This window comes from Syzygium oleosum, unplaced genomic scaffold, assembly GCF_021117445.2.
Source record: "Syzygium oleosum isolate NSW1041296 unplaced genomic scaffold, Sole_v2.1 Sole_v2.04, whole genome shotgun sequence".
Taxonomy (NCBI): Eukaryota; Viridiplantae; Streptophyta; class Magnoliopsida; order Myrtales; family Myrtaceae; genus Syzygium; species Syzygium oleosum.
The window spans coordinates 6,818,400-6,839,223 of record NW_026607488.1 but is presented as its reverse complement, the minus strand read 5'-3'; the positions used below and the strand labels follow the sequence as shown (position 1 = coordinate 6,839,223).

The 20,824-nt window shown below is 38.6% G+C and overlaps 2 protein-coding genes and 1 pseudogene across 2 annotated transcripts; all 3 read left to right on the top strand.

The window, feature by feature from the left end:
• Positions 1 to 9,556: 9,556 nt before the first annotated feature.
• On the top strand, positions 9,557 to 14,133 carry LOC115674306 (disease resistance protein RPV1-like). The gene is made up of 4 exons (XM_030596665.2): positions 9,557 to 10,184; positions 10,343 to 11,486; positions 11,630 to 11,923; positions 12,017 to 14,133. Exons 1-4 carry the CDS (start codon positions 9,694 to 9,696, stop codon positions 13,502 to 13,504), a joined length of 3,417 nt encoding a protein of 1,138 aa, XP_030452525.2. The 5' UTR covers positions 9,557 to 9,693; the 3' UTR covers positions 13,505 to 14,133.
• A 1,211-nt stretch (positions 14,134 to 15,344) lies between these two features.
• On the top strand, positions 15,345 to 18,008 carry LOC115674444 (disease resistance protein L6-like; annotated as a pseudogene).
• LOC130134546 (uncharacterized) lies at positions 17,955 to 18,738 on the top strand. The gene is made up of 2 exons (XM_056310353.1): positions 17,955 to 18,026; positions 18,124 to 18,738. The coding sequence occupies exons 1-2, from the start codon at positions 17,955 to 17,957 to the stop codon at positions 18,736 to 18,738; spliced, it is 687 nt and encodes a 228-aa protein (XP_056166328.1).
• Positions 18,739 to 20,824: the final 2,086 nt, after the last annotated feature.

The window sequence follows — 20,824 nt, the reverse complement described above, 5'->3', positions numbered from 1 at the left end:
CTAAATTGGCATCAATGCAAAAGGTTTATGATTTTTTTGGCACTTTTCCCGAATGAAAAGCGGTAAATGGAGAGAAAAGAGGAAAATGGGAAGTGTGTATGCCCTGAAAAAGTACTTGAATCAGCTAGTGAAGAGGTCCTTGAGACATTTGAAAACAGGGTCATCACTAGAATGGACTAGAAGAGGGTGCGGGTGTAAATTGCATAAACAAAAGATTGGAAATCATTTAAGAGAAATCACAAAAATTTGGGAGTGGGTTCAAATCCTGGTAAATGGAAAGAATATCGTGGAGTCTAAAAAACAGAAAAGAAAAGAAAGGAATAGAATGGAGAGTGAACTCTATTTGCGTTCTTTTGTAATTCTAGATATAGTGTGCTTTTTCACCAATGACAACAAAACATGGTTATCATGTGGGACGATTGTGATTACTAATCTCACACTATAATTAGAGATGATAATAGGTTTTGGATCCATGACCAAGTTCGAGAATTTGGAAGGTTCACTATTGTTGAAGAATAACCTCATGAGTTTAATTGGGTACAAATTCGTGGGAAAGCCCTGAAACTACTGAAGAGAAAACAGGTAAATGGGAAGCGTGTATGTTTGAAAATATTTGGTGGAAGACATCCTTCAAATTTTCCTCTCATTGAAAGCAGCAACTTGGTTAAATCCTCTGTTTAAATTATCATAATAGGTAAGAAAATCTCTCTCTCTCTCTCTCTCTCTCTCTCTCTCTCTCTGCAAATCCTTCCCTCCATCTCAGATTCTTTCTAGAAGTTTTCAACTGAACTTTACCACCATAGAATGTCCTAGTCACTGCAATGCAAACAAAAGTACTCAAGTAGATTCTCACGCTGCGTTTGGAAAAGTTTTCTAGGTGGGTGTGAAGAAAAAGAAGGTGAAGAAAAGATGTTCTTTGTGTTGATTCGAATCACTCCAGTGGACTATGATTCTAGTGCTTGGTACATTGTTTGATAGATTTAGAATGAAATTCGACTAGCTTGTTCATGTGTGAGATCTAGAAAATCATTGACCTTCCACTATATTGTTACTCAAGCCTAACAAGTGACTATTAGTACCCTGCACAACACGCGTTTTGCGCACATGCAAACTACAGCTGTAGAACTTCTGCCCAATGCACAAAGTCAAAAGGTCACTACATTTTCAATCATCGTAGGTCTTAACACCTTTCATTGCACATAGTTTTTAGTTTTAGGTGAGAATTCCCGTGAATGCTAACCAACCACAGAACTCTCACTCGGAATAAGATGTATACACATCATACCCCATTCAGTAATAACGCTAACTAATCTGCCATTTTATTCCATCAACGACCAAATCTCAGAACAAGTACAAAAACAAGTACCCAGAAAACCATATCATGCTATTCTAAGCAATAACAAGGACTGTGGTTTATCACACATTTTGATGTACTTCTAGAAGTTCCTAATTAAGCTCCAAGTTTGGTTCTTCTATGGCATTTTCAAGCATCCTTCTTTTCTCCTTTTACTTAAATAAAATGCACCCAAAAACAAAAAAATTACCAACAATGGTATATATATTCACACACGTGAATTATGGAGCAATCGTTGAGAAGTTCAAATTTGCACAGGTGATTAATGGATAAATTTAGTATTTTTCTAAAAGGCAAACACTTTGTCATAAACATGAGAAATTTTTTGCATGATATATAACTCGCATAGAAAAAAAAACATAAATCAAGACAATCACACTGTAACCGTACATAATTCAGCACTAAATAACCCAGCTGGGAACAAGCGAGCATGTAGAAAAACACAGCAAGCCCAGCCCACAAGGACGAATCCATAAAATGACGGAGTTTCTTTTCCTATTCTCTAATGAGCATGGGCGGATTACTGAAAATAAAAAATTTTGCTCGTTCAAATATTCCATATACTCCAGCAAATCATAATTGCTATTTATATATATATAAAATTAGGAAAAGTCAGTGATCTTCTTTGCTCTTGTTTGAGTTCTTGTTTGGATGGTGATTCCCATTTTATCAAAAGATTGCACATCACAAGATAACAATCACGAACAACATCATAGAGCATTTATTCACCCTCGTCGCATTAGATGGATCATACAGATTATTGGAAAATTTATGTGCATGCATGACGTATATATAAGTGAGTCAATTTTTATGATCATAGAAAAAGAAAAGACATGTCTAATTCTATGATCAACCCAGAATAAAAATTATCACCTATAAGTTGTCCATAGATGCATTTCAGCACGCTCAAAATAATTGAAATAAAAAATCAATCTGCACCAGACGCACGAGTCGAGCGTGCGTGTGGGCGTTGCTTTCGCATGTGGCAACAACGGCGTCTTTGCCTTAATCACTGACACGTGTCAACCATGGGACGGTCCACGTGTCAGCCCACTAACATTGGCCAAAGCACCGGATGCAACAGAGGCTAGGATTAGCTTGGCCTCAACTTAGTCACGTCAGCTTGCCAAGTCAGCAAGTTCAAGATGCACGTCACCAATCAGAAATGATTATAGTAATAGTTATCTTCCGTGCAATACAATTCATTAACTATGCCAAAAAGTTATTGATTAGCTTTATATTACTCTTCATATTCCTGTGAAAACTTACTATTGATATTTGTGGAAAAGTTATTAATTATTATATATCACAAGTTGCTTTTCCATATAAAACCTTACTTGTCAGATAATTATGTTGATAATTTTCTAATCATATATATATATATATATATATATATATATATATATATATTACTAGTTACTTTCTATCCGAAGAAATTAGTAATTACTAGTATATTTCAACTACTTTCTTTGTTTTCATCCTATATTAGGAGAAAAGTTATTGACTGGAAAAAGATAGATACTTTATCTTGTGGAAGACAACTAAGATTATGCAAGATTTACAAATTACGAATGAAGCCACTAATTAATGTCTAGTAATTCTCTTCTTCTTTTTCCGTTGAGTTCCTATCTAAATTTTTGTTTCTGCTGCGTTTGAGTCATGTTGTTTTATGATCTCAAAAATTACCAATCGAATTAATTGATAATTAAATTAATGTACATATCTTGTTAATGAAATGTTTTTCTCAATCATTTCTTAATTCTTATTTTTGTCTACACAAAGCCGTGTACGCATGTTGTGTCAAAAATTATCACTCACGAGTAATTAAATTCAACTTATTTTTCTAAGATTTAAATATCTATTTTGTTGAAAAGTCGACTTCTTTCTGGGCATAAACTAAATTTAGTGCTAGGAAAGAAATAGAATGAACAGCGAAGTCTTTTTTAAATATCTTTTTTGTTGAAAAGTCACTCGCGAGTAATTAAATTCCACTTATTTTCCTAAGATTTATATATCTTTTTTGTTGAAAAGTCAACTTCATAGAGCCGTGTACGCATGTTGTGTAGAATATTATCACTTGCGAGTAATGAAATTCCACTTATTTTCCTAAGATTTATATATCTTTTTTGTTGAAAAGTCGACTTCTTTCCGGGCATAAACTAAATTTAGTGCTGGAAAAGAAATAGAATGAACTGCCAATTTTTTGTATTTGATTATAAGTAAAGAATTTCTATACCAAAGAAATTCTAGGTGGACCAAGTCATCAAGCACCATGAAAAGTTTCATGCCTCAACCATCAATCTAATGTGTAGCATTCTCAAAAGTTCAAGAACCCATTTCTTTGTCATATCTACACGTAATAATCTGAATCTAACATCACTTATAATGGACTAAAAAATATCATTCACAGTAAGTAACTATGATAGAGTTATCATGATTTCTTATTCCTCGCTATCCAAACATGATGATACTATGTCTTAATTCCAAGGAAGTTTCAAAAGAAAGATGATAACAACTTTTATTTCTAGGGCGAAACTGTCCATTGAAGTTCTTTCTCCCATGAAAGTACTTGTTCGGAAGTTCTAGAAACTTCAAAATCTATTGAGATAGAGAGGTGACCATATCTACGAACGATTTTCAATATTGATGGCGGCGGTACACTATATAATTGACCAAGCAATCATATGCAAAAGAGTATATTAGGAAAAATCACTATTCGTCATCCATGATGTCAAATTATAAGAGAGATTATCTCTTCTATTTTCAAAGATAAAGATATCACGAATGGGCCCCAAGAGAAAATTATTGGCTAACCCCGTTATCAGGCAGGATCATCATCATTTCTTACAGCTTTCCCATGAAAGTTCTCAACTAAAAGCGTGTAAAATTTCCGAACTAGCACATTAGATAATTCACATTAATGACCAAAATACCAAACCCATTTTTGTTTCTTCCTCTTAGTTTACTCGAACGGTCAAGTCTTCTATCTATCTGTATTTGTCCACCTTCTAGATCTGATTTTGGAGAGTCCAGATTCTTTTGTTCTCTGCACCCCAACTTCATTTGAACCCGCTCATGTTCGCATTTCCAGTTCAACAATCGTTACCCAAGAAGCATAGACGAACAAATATGGCACTGCGCATTGACGCCAACGTTCATGAACATGTTGACACTTGAGTAAGATCTTCCGTTGTCCAAAATGTTTGCATCAATGAATTGATATCATATTATACTAACTGGTACTAATGAAATCACCTAATAGCTTTATTTCTCAAGCTCACTCTTCTGTGTATTTTCTTGATTAGTCTCCCAACCTCAAGTTTTCCACGGTACTAAAGATTAACAAGAATTCCCTATCCCGCTTACTGTCTCCATTCTTGCCTCAATTAAATCTCACCATCGATAAAATTATCAAAAATTTCACGATTACCTCTCTTTGCATGCGGTAATAGTTTGGATGGACGAGGCACCGAATAAGAATGTGAACGGATGGTCGATGTAACCAAATGTTGAACGGGTCAAGGTTTCTTGTTAGTTTGATAAATGGGTAACGGGATTCATGGTCAAGGTTTCTTGTTAGTTTGATAAAGGGGTGAATTAAATACATGTCAAATATTGAACGGAGAGCGTTGTTACGGTTGGATAGTTTTGACGATTATCTAACTTTCCATTGGCACATTAATATTGGGCACCCTCGAAGTTCAAGCAATAGTTGTATAAGGATTAAAAAAAGGCAAAAAAACAAAACAATCATAGTCCAATTTGTATTGAGTGAACGGAATAATATTCACGTGATTGTCTTAATTCGTTGCCTTGAAAGAATATAGTTTGAAACTTTGAACTGGATGCTTTTGGTTTTATTTTATTTTATTTTTCCTTTGATCCAGACTGACTTGTTGGTGTTTAAAACCAAAGCAGTTCACATCTTGAGCAAACAAGCAAAAACAAACACTTCTTTGCTCATTTGGTAAAAGTTGCTCCTATGATGATGGAGAGTGCAAGTGACTCAAGAAATGAGTACGATGTGCTCTTGAGCATTAGAGGGTCTAACACTCCCCAAACATTCGCCGATTGCCATTATGAAGCCATGAAAGGCACTGGAGTCCGCGTTTTCAGAGACGAAAATGAAATCCAAGGAGGGCAAAACATCAAAGACAAACTTTGGCAAGTAATCAAGAGCTTCAAGATCTACATGAAAAAAAAAACAGTCTTTTTCTTAAAATCTAACATAACTAATTTTTGGTTAAAAAACTAGGATTAGTCGTTTTGCTCTTGTGTTTCATGATCTAGTAACATCAACGCCACATAGAGAGAGAAAATAACAAAAAAATACGTTAGCATTTTCCTTTAGCGAAGTTGGACAGAGTGAATATAAGAACTTGATTGCACCAATTTAACAAGTTTAATGACTTGATTGCACTTTTTGAAAGTTTTAGGACTCAATCTCATTTTCATGATAAATTTTATGATTTCTAATGCACTTATGCCGAATATTATTTATCCTAAGGCATCATAAGTTTCATAACAATGCTTATTTAGAACTGTTCTTTTATCTCTCATTGTTTTCGCTATGTGCGTTCGCTTGAAGCAGTTTCATTTGATTTAAGTTTATACTCAAGCCAGCCATTAACCAGATTAGGTGCAAGTCAACAATTACAAGCTTGAATTTGTCTACAACTATGTTTACCTCTCAAATTAATAATTAAGATGTTAACAACAAGGTTTACCCTATGTTCTTATTATTTCGTGCTCAGATGATTTGAGCCAACCTGTGTGGACGCATCTCTGCTGTTGTTTATGTAACTGTAAGGTTCCATGAATATGAACATTTTTTTCTGGGAAAAACCAAAGAAAATAGATGCAAACAAATAGTTTCGTTCACGTGCATTGACAAAGGCTCCTCTTTGTCGGGCTCAATGGAAATTAATGATAATTATTACATGTTAAAAAGAATACTTCCTGGGTAACACTGTGTATACTAATATATTAGGTCGACTTGCCCTTATAGATCCAAATGCATTGCCCCGTCCAAGTGCATCAAATGGCGTTCCACCCATACAGTGAAGAGCGTGACCTCAAATGCTATGATTCAAACACCAAGTTCACGGCATTGTGACCATGCTCTTGACAAGGGGGAAAGAAAGGTCTTAGGCTGCTTTGGGAAGTATTAAAAATCCTAGGCTAGCAATTCGGATTTGCATTTTATATTCGGGTCTTGTAATTGTAGCAAGTAACGTAGGTGAAGAACATTATTTTGTCAATTATATACAAAGATTATGTATGTTAAGTCGTTTTACCTTTAAATTTGTCATACAATTATTTCACAGCTTGTGTTTTCGTGCTAGAAATTATCAGCCCAGTATGTTTATCATGACTCGTTTGACAAATAACCCATCAACACAAGTCGAGCGTGTAATTTATATTTAATAAACTCAGAATGGTGATAGTGGGTCCACGGGCAAGCTTTTCCACTTTGATGAACCAACCAATCTCATGCAAAAAGAAAAAAAAAGGACATATACGTCAGGGTAAATTGATATTTGTCATCATCCATGACGCCAAATCCAATAGATATATCCCACGTCTATTTTGTCAAAGACGAAGACGTCATGAAAGGTGCCGGGAATAAGCATGTGGATAGGCCCTAATAAACAATCATTTACGGACAAATGACCACGTTAGTTAGGCAGTGTCGTCATTATTATTTTGTTCGCACCTCAATTTCATCTTGGAATTATTCCAAACGAACCCGTTTTTGTTTTCTTTTCTCTCGTTAATTTACTTCGAAAGGTCAATGTTTCCCATCTTCTAGATATCAATTTGAATGAGCCCAAAATCGCCCTCCCTCTTCCATCCAACTTGATGTCATTATTAGACCAATGCTTACTTTAGAAAATTGATGCTAACAAGTGCTTTTCCAGATACTTATTAAACATATTTGATACGAAGTATTTTCGATTTTTAGAACCTTTATTTTTCATGGTACACAAAAAATGTTTGGCGCTTTGAAAATTTGAAGAATTCTCTTATGTGATTACTTAACAAATGCTCGATAGAACTCATTAAAAAAATCCATTCGAGTTGGGGGTGTGGTTCATACTCCCCATCGTAGGGGCCAACGCCCTTGAGCAACTAAGAAATTTTTTAGTTTAGGCCCGTTATTTATTGGTAGTTTAGGTTTGGGTTCATGAATAGTAACGGAGTAACTTAAGACTTTCTCGGCCCCTAGGGTTTTCTTGTGCCGCATATATATAATTTATTTCTCTTGTAATTAAGAGTTGTTACAAAATGTGAGAGGTGTTAATTATAATAGAATCATTTGCTTAATGTATCCCTAATTTAAGGATGAATCACGATAAACCTTGTATCTTGATTTCTCTTTCTCGCATTTACTTTCTATTTCGTTGTATTTGTGCGCCTAATCCTAATCACCATGTGCGTTTGTTCATAAATGTGTAAATGAGATATGAATTATCTAAGTTGTTGATGTCATTATCGTAGGTTATCGAGTATTTTCTGAGTTCTATAGAAGTGTTTTATCTTCTACTCATGTGGAAACACATTGAATTAATATGACGCGGAGTTTCCTATGTACAATCCCGTTTTCCTTGGCTTTTGTACACTGAAATAGTTAGTACAATCATAACTCATGAGCTAGGAAATAGCCCGACAAAACCAACCTAATCTGGTATCACCTATTTATGTTCATAAACATATCTAGTTGATGGTGCATTGCTCATACTGGTTGCATTAAATGCGATATGTCTATTTACCAAATATTAAATGCTTATCTACGGATGCTAATCGTTCTATTTTTTTATTTTTTATTTTGTCTGTCATACTCCAACTCTCAACTTACTCTCAGACTTTTGTCATGTCTCTTTACAGAACGTGAGAGTCGAAATCCACATCTGAAACTGAACATCTCCACCTCTAACCCTCTGACGCGGAGTTTCCTATGTACAATCCCGTTTTCCTTGGCTTTTGTACACTGAAATAGTTAGTACAATCATAACTCATGAGCTAGGAAATAGCCCGACAAAACCAACCTAATCTGGTACCACCTATTTATGTTCATAAACATATCTAGTTGATGGTGCATTGCTCATACTGGTTGCATTAAATGCGATATGTCTATTTACCAAATATTAAATGCTTATCTACGGATGCTAATCGTTCTATTTTTTTATTTTTTATTTTGTCTGTCATACTCCAACTCTCAACTCACTCTCAGACTTTTGTCATGTCTCTTTACAGAACGTGAGAGTCGAAATCCACATCTGAAACTGAACATCTCCACCTCTAACCCTCTGAAAAGGTGAGGAATCGAACTCCCCATCTCCCCCTTTCCAAGTAAAAATGGTGGCCACTAAGTAAACCCCAAGTAGGAAGGCTGATCGTTCATAAAAATAAAAATAAAAAGTAGTCGGTTAATATTTCACTTGGTTCAGCTAGTTTTTTAGCTACAGATCTGCTAATTAGCTAGAGTAATTTGATTAAACATCTAGTCAAAGAGGTACCTTCAATTTGATTGAATTTTTTATGCCTATTTTGATATAATATTTATGTAGATATTCGCTATTTCCCACATATAACGACACTGAAGAAGACAAAGAATTGTTTTCCTAATTTTCCCCCCTCTCACATGCAAGTGTCACGGGCACAAGCATTTGAGTCAATAAAAAAAGAACCGTGCCACATTTTCAAGTCAAATATAAAAATTAAATAAGACTAAGGGATATAAATTACAAACTTTATTCAGTTGCCCTATCTGAAATCGGGACTCCTCATCTACCCACGTACCGCACATGACCGAATGTTAAATGGTCATGATGCCATTCAATTTTGACAATTAAATAGCAATCTGGCCATTCAATTTATTCAAGATGTGGCATTTAATTTCTTTATTGAGCCGGCAATTAGGGAAAATGGCAATTCAAGTTGATTAAGTTAACTTGGGATTAATATTCTGTTGACTCTAAAAACAAAAAGCAATTGAATTACCACTAAACTAATGGAAGAAAACCGAGCAAGAAAAGGGGATTGATCTTGAAATTAGAAAGTCTACAGGACCCTAAAGACAATCACAACCCTTTATTTAAACATAACAAATGTTCGAGATCCATGATAATCTATTGTACTGTATAGGTCATGGAGGTTGGTCGACGGTTTGCTTGTTTCTTGGAGGGGGGGCAACACGGTTCCATGTCTCAATCGCTCTATCTTACCATTAACATCATGAAATTACCAACAACTCAGTAGTATAACTTCATATGTTCGCTGGCTTCAGACCCTCAAAACGCTCGGCAGCGAAAACTTGGATGCTCACTTCCTAAAGAATGGCTCCTACAATGGAGAGAGACGGTGGCTCCAGGATTGAGTATGAGGTGTTTTTGAGCTTCAGAGGGTCCGATAGTCGCACAACATTCACCGATTGTCTCTACGAAGGCATGAAAGGTGCAGGGATCCGCGTCTTTAGGGACGACGATGAGCTCCAAGTCGGGCAAAAGATCAAGGAACAGCTCCCACGGGCCATCCAGAACTCAAGGATCTACATGCCCATCTTGACAAGGAACTTCGCGTCAAGCAAATGGTGCCTAAATGAACTCGCCGAGATGGTCGAGATGGCGTCAAAGTCAAAAGGCACAAAAGAGATCCTCCCCATTTACCTTGACGTGAATTCGGACGACGTCAAGCTCAAGACTCCATTGTTCCGCGACGCGTTCGCACGGCACGAGAAGAACTTCGCAGCCGACCAAGTGAAGTCTTGGTGTGACGCCCTCATGGCGGTCGAGGAAATCAAGCGATGGAGCTTGAAAAATTATCACGGGTAAGGAATTTTTGTAGAAAACTTTGAGTTCTCTTCATATGCATCATATTTGAGAAAACAGGTCAGAATTGAGTTTTCCTTTTTTAAGATTTATTTTCATCATAAGCTCTTCAATTTCGTGTAACGAGTAAAATAAACTGAATCGCGCATTGGTGCAGCTATGGCGAACTCATTAAAGTGATCATCCAGAAGGTCCTGATTAAGCTGAATGCCAAATACAAGAACCTTACCAAACACTTGGTCGAAGATCATGTTCAGGTCAATGCAATTATGAAGCTGTTAGACATCAACTCTAGCAGCGTGCGCTTCGTGGGAATCCATGGGATAGGTGGAATTGGTAAGACAACGCTGGCGAAAGTCATTTACAACAAATTATCTTCTCGCTTCGACCACTGCAGCTTCCTCGAAAATGTTCGAGAGATCTCCAGAAGATCAGATGGTCTTGTGCACTTGCAGAAGCAATTGTTGTCAAGCATCCGGAGGTTCAGCAGCGATACTTTTATCCGCGACATTGACCAAGGGATCGACATGATAAAGAAGGCACTTTGCGACAAGAAAATGCTCATTGTGCTCGATGATGTGGACGAGAAAGAGCAGCTCGAAAAGCTAGTTGGGAAGAGCGCTTGGTTCGAAGATGGAAGCAGGGTCATTATAACAACTAGGAACACAAGCATCCTGACCGACCAGATGGAAACATTAAAGGTCGGCCCTGCCCCGAATCGACATGAAGGAATCTTGACATATCAAGTCGAGGAAATGGGATTTAGTCAAGCACTTCAGCTATTCTGTCGACATTCCTTTAGAAGAGACTCTCCTACAGAAGATTACGATAGCCTATCGAGACAGATTGTCTCAACTTTAGGGAAGCTTCCTTTGGCTATCGAAGTGATAGGGTCATCTCTTTCATGCGGTACCACTGACAAGGCCTTATGGGAAGAGACACTGAAGAAGTTACAGAAAGTTCCTCCGAAGAAAGTCCAAGAGACGTTGATGATAAGTTATGAGGGTCTGGAATTGACGCAGCAGAAAGTGTTCCTGGACATTGCTTGCTTTTTTATCAAAGAAGCCAAGAAATATCCTATTTTCATGTGGAGCGATTGTGAATACTATCCTCATGACGCAATCAGAGTCCTCCTTCTCAGGTCTTTGATAACGATTGGAGATGACTATAGATTTTCGATGCATGACCAAGTTAGGGATCTCGGAAGGCACATTGTCCACGAAGAGAATTGCAGATTTCCTGGGAAGCGTAGCAGGGTATGGATTCCGGAGGACGCATTGAATTTATTGAGGAATAAGCAGGTAAAACTTAAAGAGTATGTACTTTAGAGTCCATTTTGCTAGTTGTTTCCAGGAAGTAGACAAACTTTACAAGTGGCTTACGGAGTTGACTTTTTCTTTTATCACACGATTTGTTGTCATTCATGCTTGGTCTCTAACGGCAGGCAAGTGAAGAAGTAGAAGCACTGAGACTGAGTTTTAATGGTCAAAGTAATGGCAGTGGCTGTACCATCACAGATGAAGAATCACAGAGTCTGCGGAGTCTCAGGCTCCTTCGAGGGAAAGGGTTGAATTTCGTCGGGAACTTCAAAAATCTTTTTTCTGAGCTAAGGTGGCTTTCTTGGCATGAGTGTCCTCCGGATTTCACGGCAACGAATTTTCACCTCACTAATTTGGTGGTGCTCGACCTTTCCAAGAGTGAAATTACTGAAGACTGGACTGGATGGAGTCAAATCAAGGTACTAATGTCTCTCCATATTGACTTTTGGTGTGTCTAATTCTTATGACACAAAGTTTTCAATTCTTTTATATGACGTTCGATTTCTCTGCAGATGGCACAAAAGTTGAAAGTTTTAGATCTGAGAAGCTGCAATTGCTTGAGAAGCACGCCTGACTTGTCTAACTTTGCGTCTCTGGAGATATTGGTTCTTGCTTGGTGTTCCAAGTTAGTCACAATCGATCGCTCCATTAGTAAGCTACAGAACTTGAAAACTCTGAATATGGAAGGATGCAAATCTCTTCAGGAGTTGCCTGAAGAAGTTGGTTCTCTAAATTCTTTGACGGAGTTAATCATGCCCAAAGATTGCAAGCTTCCCGAGACAATTGGCAATTTGAAATCTTTGTGTAGTTTGAGTATGAAACAGAATGAGAGAATAAGCAGACTCCCATACTCTATCGGAGGGCTAGCGAAAGTCACGCATTTGTCGATAGAAGGTTGCAAAGGAATTAAGGAGCTTCCACACACGCTCGGGGAATTAGAATCGCTGGTCAAATTAGATCTGTCATTCTCAGGAGTAGTCAATGTACCTGATTCAATTGGAAATCTGAAGAAACTCAAAGACATCAGGATGGGAAACACAAAGATAAGAAAGTTACCTGACACAATCGGGCTATTGGAGATGCTTGAAGAGTTACATTGCCCGGAGTGTCAGGGCCTATCCGGCGAAATCCCATGTTCTATTGGGAGATTGTCCCATTTAAGGATCTTGGACTTATCAGGCACTTGCATCTCTGGATTGCCTGCCACAATCAGTTGTCTCCCTCATCTCAAAGAACTTGAGTTGAAGGAGTGCCACGAGCTTCAACGATTGCCAGAGCTTCCTTCGAGCTTGACAAGCCTTGCCCTTGATGCTTATCACCGTCAAATTATTCCCGACCTCTCAAACCTAATTACTTTAGAAAACTTAGACTTGTCGTTCCACAGAGATTTTCTTGGGGGCACTAGCAAGGGGAAGGAACCTCTCTCACCTTGGAAAAACATAAAATCCATCCACCAGCTTCCATCTAGCTTGTCAACCTTGAAACTTACCGATGTCACGCCACTGCCACAGTTTTCCAGCTTCAGGAAACTATCAGAACTCTCCGTTTCTAGCTGCTCGATGGAGCAATTTCCAGCTCTTGACCACCTGGAAAATTTAAGGGAATTATCCGTAGAAAATTGTGAATCCCTCCTGAGAACACCCGATCTATCACACTTAAAGAATCTGGAAACCCTGCGTCTAACTGACTTGCAAGGACTTGTAGAAGTACAAGGTCTGGGGGAATTGGAATCTCTGGAGTCCCTAAAGATTACATGTTGTGGGTCAATAGAGATATTAGCCAACCTATCGAAGCTGGAAAAGCTGCAGCATTTCGATCTGGAATGTTGTCCCGGGCTAAGAGCCGTTGAAGGCCTCAGTGGCTTACGATGTTTGAGATACGTGACTATTAAAGATTGTCAGTCCCTGGAAAGTTTGCCAGATCTGCCGAGATGGACAAAGCTAGACTCAGATTGGGAATCATCAGAAACGTCAGACCCTTGTGTTTACATCAGCGGCTAGACCGATCAGTGTCTTGTGAGCCACTCACGTTGGAGATAAGGACAAGTAGTCTGAATATTAACCAACACAGGTCCTGCTAAGAACTATGCCAAAAGTCCGGCCTCGGTGAATAGTACTTCATCTTCGAAAATGCAATTTCCCTTGGACACTCCTCACAAGACACTACAAAGGTGCTCATTCAAAGGGGAGGACACAGATTCAGAGAAGATATACGTAGAGGCATCAAGAGCTCTCAACATATCAAGCGTCCAAGCCCCATAATCTTCTTCAACATACATCGTAGTCTTGTAGATCGCTTTTCAAATCCCCGTCACCTTTGTCATCGTTCATCAGAATTCTATTGGATCAAGTTTCAAAACCCCAGAGATTCAAGAAGTCAAGTTTTCCATCGTACAATTCGAGATCAACTGCTTAGGCACTCGAGTTAACGTCTCCATTTAGTCAAGAATGAGAGATACACTTGCAATCAAGTTGTCGAACTAGAGATTGTATCCACATCGTTTGTTATTATTAAATTTTGGCACTAGTTTTCTTGTCTGAAATTTAGACTAGAATTTCATTTGTGTACAATCATAATGGCTAAATGTCCTGTCTTTTTCTTTACTCTGCAGTTTATCTAAGCGTAGTTCCATATGGCAGAATGGTTGTGTAACTTGTGTTCATTTTTTCAGTTAATGTGCATTTACATTGTTTCTGACTTCTAAGTTTTCTCCCTCCTTTTTAAAACTTCTTATGCAGTCAGGAGTTATCGAAAGTCACTCCTGATAATCTGTAAGTCATACTTTCCGCATAACGATTCCTCTTCTATACCTTAGGAAAAGCTGCAATCTTTTGCATGATTTGCTAAGCTGATAAAGCTACAATCTTAGGGACTTTTTGCGGTCGTAATTCTGGATAAGTCTGTAATTGAACTTATGGAGAATTATATGAGGTTTCAATTTGAAATAACAGAAAGCATAAGTTTTTAGCAAAGCTGGAAGACAGATTCATAAAACGTAAAGCTATTAACTTTGACCACCATCAGTGTACACGCCAATAATGAACGAGAAGGCTTGTGATCCAGATTGGAGTAAACAAATGTCACAGGAGTGCCAATGAATGCTGTTTGGCCTATACTGACAAAACTAAATTGCCAGTCACTCAAAGAATTACCGAGCTTCTCGTATCTGGTTTTGTCACTATGAATTTGCCACGATCACGATCGTGAATGCTAAACTGCAAATCTGTTTGCACCAATTTAAATTGGAACTTTCATTTAATGAATGAACTTCATTTCTCAGCAATAACCTGATAAATATGCCATCCGACCAAAACTGCCATGGCGCAAGCTTGGAGAACTTGGTGAACGATGCTTGAAGACATCTCGTGTTGTTCATGCAACGTCGATTCTAGAGTGGTCTGAAGGACTAAATTTCTGCAGCAAGAACAGGGTTGAGTTCCTTGCGTCGATCAAAAGAACTCTGCGATCAAATGAAAGGTCAAACGACGTAGCGAGTGGACAACGGTTTTGAATTTCTATCTGTTCAACTTCCTCTTTTAATGCTTTTTTTTCCCAATATTTTAGTGAAGGGTTCAATAGAATATTATTCCACTTCCAGAGCTGATTTTGGTAGGTCCAAAGTCCAAACTCTGTAAAGCAACCTGGTGCAGTGCGCCCCCATATTTCTCAGAAGGCCACCTTCAACCTCTCCACGTTGACTCGAGCGCATATGATGTGCCAAAACAACTTTGATCTCGAGAGAATTCGCAGAACATAAATTACTTTGATCTGAATTCACAATTAGCTCATTTTACATTGCCCGGGAGCAAACTGATTGACAGAACCACCTGTTTCAGGAAAATGAAGAGGACTAGGAACTCAGGCGCCGCAGTGAGCCGTGAGAGCACCTTGAGAACAGAGTACGAGGTGTTCCCGAGTTTCAGAGGACCAGACACTCGCAATGGATTCACTAACTGCCTTTACCATGACATGCTAGGCACGGGAATTCGCATTTTCAGGGATGAAGAGGAGCTCCGCGTGGGCACAGAAATCAGCGGAGAGCTTATGCAGGCGCTCGACATCTCCTAAGTCTACATACCCAACTTCTCTAAGAGATACGCTTCCAGTTCGTGGTGTCTACGCGAGCTCACACAAATGGTGGAGCGCACCTCAAAATCAGATGGGAAAAAGCAGATACTTTCTGTTTTTTACTACGTCAAGCCAGTTGATGTCAAGCCCCGAACAGGATTATACAGAAATGCCATGACCAAGCATAAGAAGAAATTTGGCTATGATGAAGTGTCGCAGTGGGAAGATGCTCTAAAAGAAGTCTCCGAGATAAAGGGATGGGACCTCAAAGCTACAGGGTAACGATCCTAATCTTTTCAAGTGAATCTTGTTTCTGTCATTCCACTCAAGAATTTCATTTTGGGCGTCATAAGTACCATCCGATAAATTCAAGTGATGATGATGCCGTTAATCATGCCTAAATTCATCATAACTTTTCTTTTTCCAACGCCTTGCTCCAGCCATGGAGAACTAATCAGATCAATTGTTCAAGAGATTTTGATTAAGTTGAATGCCAAACACAAGAATGCGACTGAACACTTAGTTGAAGATCATGACCAGATAGAAGCCATAATGAAGCTGCTGGACAATGGTTCAAATGGCGTACGCTTTGTTGGGATCCACGGGATTGGTGGAATAGGCAAAACAACTCTAGCAAAAGTTATTTTTAACAAATTGTCTTTGAAGGCTGCTGTTTCCTTGAAGCTGTTCGAGAATCCTACCAACGCGATGGTCTTGTATATTTGCAGAAACAACTATTATCAAGTATTCTCTACTCTAGCTTTACTGACCAAACTAATAATGTTGACGATGGGATCAACATGATTAGAGAGAGACTGTGCAGCAAGAAAGTCCTCATTGTTTTTGATAATTTGGACAAGAAAAAGCAACTTGAAAAGCTTGCAGGGAAATGGAGTTGGTTTGGTCCTGGAAGTAGGGTGATTGTAACAACCAGAGACCTGAGCGTCCTGATGGCGGAGGTGGAAGCATCCAACGATGAAATCCTAAATGAAACTAAAAGAGTATTTGCTTATGAAGTGCATGAGATGGAATTTGATCGAGCACTTAAGTTGTTCTGTAAGCATGCCTTTAGGCGAGACTCTCCTTTAGAAGATTACGATGATCTCTCAATAAAAATTGTTTCTACTGTGGGGAAGCTTCCTCTGGCTCTCGAAGTGATAAGTTCATTTCTTTGTTGCAATCGCAAGGTTTTGTGGGAAGACACATTAAGGAAACTAAAGAAAGTTCCTCCCAAGGAAGTCCAGGAAACACTGATGATAAGTTACGACGGACTAGATTATGAGCAAAAATGAGTGTTCTCGGATACAGCGTGTTTCTTCATCAAGGAAGACAAAGAATACCCAGTTTTCATGTGGCATCATTGTGGATACTTTCCTCATGATGCCATTCGAGTCCTTTGTCTCAGGTCTCTAACAAAAATTGGAGACAAGAAAAAGTTTTGGATGCACGATCAAGTTCGAGACCTCGGAAGGCACATTATTCGTGTAGAGAATCTCAAAAATCCTGGCAAGCGAAGTAGGGTGTGCGATGATGAGGAAGCCTTGGACATACTAAAGAATAAGGAGGTAAACTATGGAGTCAATTCAATAGGAGAACATTCTTTTTACTCTTTTTCGTGGTTTCGTTTTTACAAAAGCAAAGAGAATCTCACTTTTGGTTTCTAGTGTTAAAAAGATAAAAACAGTTTTGGTTTTATCCTTACCCAAAAAAAAAAAGATTAAAACAGTTTTCGGCTGATGTTTTGCTAGGGAAAGAGCATATTTTATAGTTAGTCCCTGTTGCATACTCATAAGTCTTACTGGCAGATAAATCAAGATGTAGAAGCACTAAGCCTAAGCCTCAGTCAGTTTGGCTAAACTTTCACAGATGAAGAAATAGCAGGCCTACGTAATCTAAGGTTTCTTGGAGGGGAAGGAATAAATTTCGTGGGGAACTTCAAAAACCTTCTTTCTAAGCTAAGATGGCTTTCTTGGCGTTACTGTCCTCCCGGATTTCCAGCCACAAACTTTTACCTTAATAATTTGGTTGTGCTCGACCTGTTGTGGAGCGACATAACAGAGGACTGGAGAGGATGGAGAGAAATCAAGGTAGAGTTCACCCTGGCTGTTTACTTCTCTTCCTATTCACTGCCCTGTCGTTGCGCTAAAACGTTTCTCATCCTTTTTTGACATTCAAATCTTCTGCACATGGCAAATAAATTGAGAGTCCTGGATTTGTCATGGTGCAGATGCTTAACAAGGACACCTGACCTCTCCAAGTTTGTGTCCTTGGAGACATTAATTCTCGATAGCTGTTGCAATTTAACTGCAATCGACTGATCTGGAGGTAAGCTAAAACATCTGAGGACGCTTGAATCTAGAGGGATGTCGCACGCTTCAAGAGATGCCCGAGGAAATCGGTTCTCTAGAATCTTTGACGGAACTTACCTTGCCTCTAGATTCGGATCTGTCCAAGGTTCCCGAGACAGGTGGCAATCTAAAGTCTTTGTCAAGTCTTAAAGATAGAAAATGCAAGAATCAGAGAGCTTCCATGCTCTATTGGTGAACTGAAGCTTACGCATTTGTCTCTGAGCGGATGCTCTCTGATAAAGGAACTTCCATGCTCACTCGGGGAATTAGAAGCATTGGTGGAGTTGCATTTGTCATCATCAGGTATAGTAAATCTGCCTGATTCAATTGGGAATCTGAAAAAACTGAGAGTGATTAGAATCGACTATACAAAGATAAAAAGGTTACTGGACACCATTGGATTGGTCGAGATGCTCGAAGAGTTGTATGTAGGGGGTTGTCTGTTTCTGAGGGGTCAGATCCCCGATGAAGTCGGAAGGCTCTCCCATTTGAGGACCTTGCACTTGTCGTACACCCGTATTTGTGGATTGCCCATGACGATCAGCCATGTCGCTCGTCTCCAAACACTTGAATTGGAGGGTTGCCTCAAGCTCCAGCATTTGCCAGAGCTTCCCTCTAGTTTGATCCATCTCTCTTGTCATGCTTCTAGCTTTCTGTCTGTGCCAGACCCCTTGAAGCTAGTTAATTTAGATTACCTAGATTTGTACGGCCCATACAATCCTCCGAAGGAATTTCTCCAACCCGAGGATATCTCAAAGTCCATCAAGCAACTTCCATCTGATGAGACTAGCAAAAATCACCTAGAGAGGGATGAATAGGTGATTTGAGTGCTTTTTTATCAATATAAAGCAGAAACAATTGATCACGGGCAAAGTATGAACAATGTTTAGATTTTGAACAATCTTTGAACGGCAAATAAACAAATGTGCAATTAACTAACTAAAAGGAGTTTTAGGGATGAGAAAAATTGCACACAGATGTATAGTGATTCGCCTTAAATCAAGCCTATGTCTACTCTCTCACGTTGACAGCCTACTGGCCGGATTCCACTAAATGATCAATGAAGATATTACAAATTCTGAATGATGACTTCTCTGTGAAAGATAGGTCACTCTATCTCACTTTATCACTTTTACAATAGATCTCTCAATATTACTAATTTTTGCTCAAGAAGAACAAGTCACATTGGTTGGAGTTTGTTCAGACTTTAGAATGAATGATTCTTGATATCGTCTCTCTTCCTCTTCTCTTCGACGATTTGTCTCCTTTATACTCTTCCACTTCCAAACTAGCCATTGGACAGTCTTCAGAAGATCATTTTCCAATCTTCACCTTGGACAGATTTGTATAAAAATGATTGAGTAGTCGTTGAGTGACAAAATCAGAATCCCGCTAAATCTAGTTGCCCATACAACCAGAATTTTGGTATCCATAAGTAGAGCTTCTCTATTTAGAAAAGAACTTGTCGTGGGGTTTGATTATCAATCAATTTAGGATATCTTGCTATATAAATATTCCTTGCAAAATAGTCTTTTAAGATCGAATCAATCAATTCTTGCCATTTGTGAAATCCAAGCCAGATTACTAGCCGCTGTTTACGTTCTGAGTATCGATAACGTCCGGATAAAGTTTGAATCTTATCTTGTGCTCAGAACTTGAGTCATAATGGTTTGTTTTGAAAAATCTTGAATCTTCTTATTCCAATATATAAACTGAAGTTCCTCGACTGCCGTGTACAAAGTCTGAACTTTGTTTTTTGCGGTGCAGAACCTGAACTTCTTCTTCTTATTCATGTAAAGTCTGGACTTCCAGAATATAACTTTCTGGACATAGAATACTTCAAAAGCATATGTCAGACTTACTCATGGACAATTTTGTTGACATCAAAATCTATTAGAAAGTTAACTCAACACCATCTAGTTTATCAACATTGGGACTTCATGGTGTCGTGGCATTGCCGCATTTTTCCAACTTGAAGAACCTGTCTGTTCTCTATATGAGCGCATGTTTGATGCCACACTTCCCAGTGCTCGAAGACTTAGAAAAGTTGAGGGATTTAGGAATTGGCGAATGCGAGTTCCTCGTGAGAACCCCAGATCTGTCACTCCTGAAGAATCTGCAATGTTTAACCCTGTTTCGATTGAGTATACTGGTCGACATTCGAGGACTGGGGGAACTAGAATCCTTGACGCACCTGGTTATTTCCAGTTGCGATGCATTAGAGAGATTACCCAACTTATCGAAGTTGAGAAATCTACAGAGTCTGCATCTAGAAGATTGTCCAGAACTAGGACCAATCGAAGGCCCCGACAGCTTAGATTGTTTTGAAGGACTTGGTGATTAAACGTTGCGAATCTTTGCAAAGCCAAGATAGAGGTTAGATTGAAGTCCTGGATACGTGTTCCTAAGCTAGTAAGTTTGTTGTTATGGAGATGTTTTGTAATTCCAGTCTGCCTGCATCAACTATTACTAATTAAAGCTACCTTTAAAATGTACAAGCTAGCACAAGATTTGAAAGTTGCACTTGATTTGGATGCTTGTACGAGCTTTCTTTCTGAGGTTGATAACTTCGCTTCTATAATTTGATGTACAGATGCAAACTTGATCTCCACGATACAAACATGGCTAAGAGACTGTTGCGAAAAACAAGCGACCAAACAATAAAATAAACAGAATAAAGAAATAAAACAAACATCGGCTTTACGTGGTTCGGTCTATATGACATATTTATCAACCACACTCAACTTACTCAAATATTCTCAGCATTTCCCAACCCCAACCACATTCAATAACTTACACGGTAGTTTCACTAGAACTAGCAAAAAATCTCTCACTAATGGGCAAAAACCCATTAGGTGCGCTCCCATTCTTATAGCCAAAAGCTCCTCTGCTCATTAATGAGCA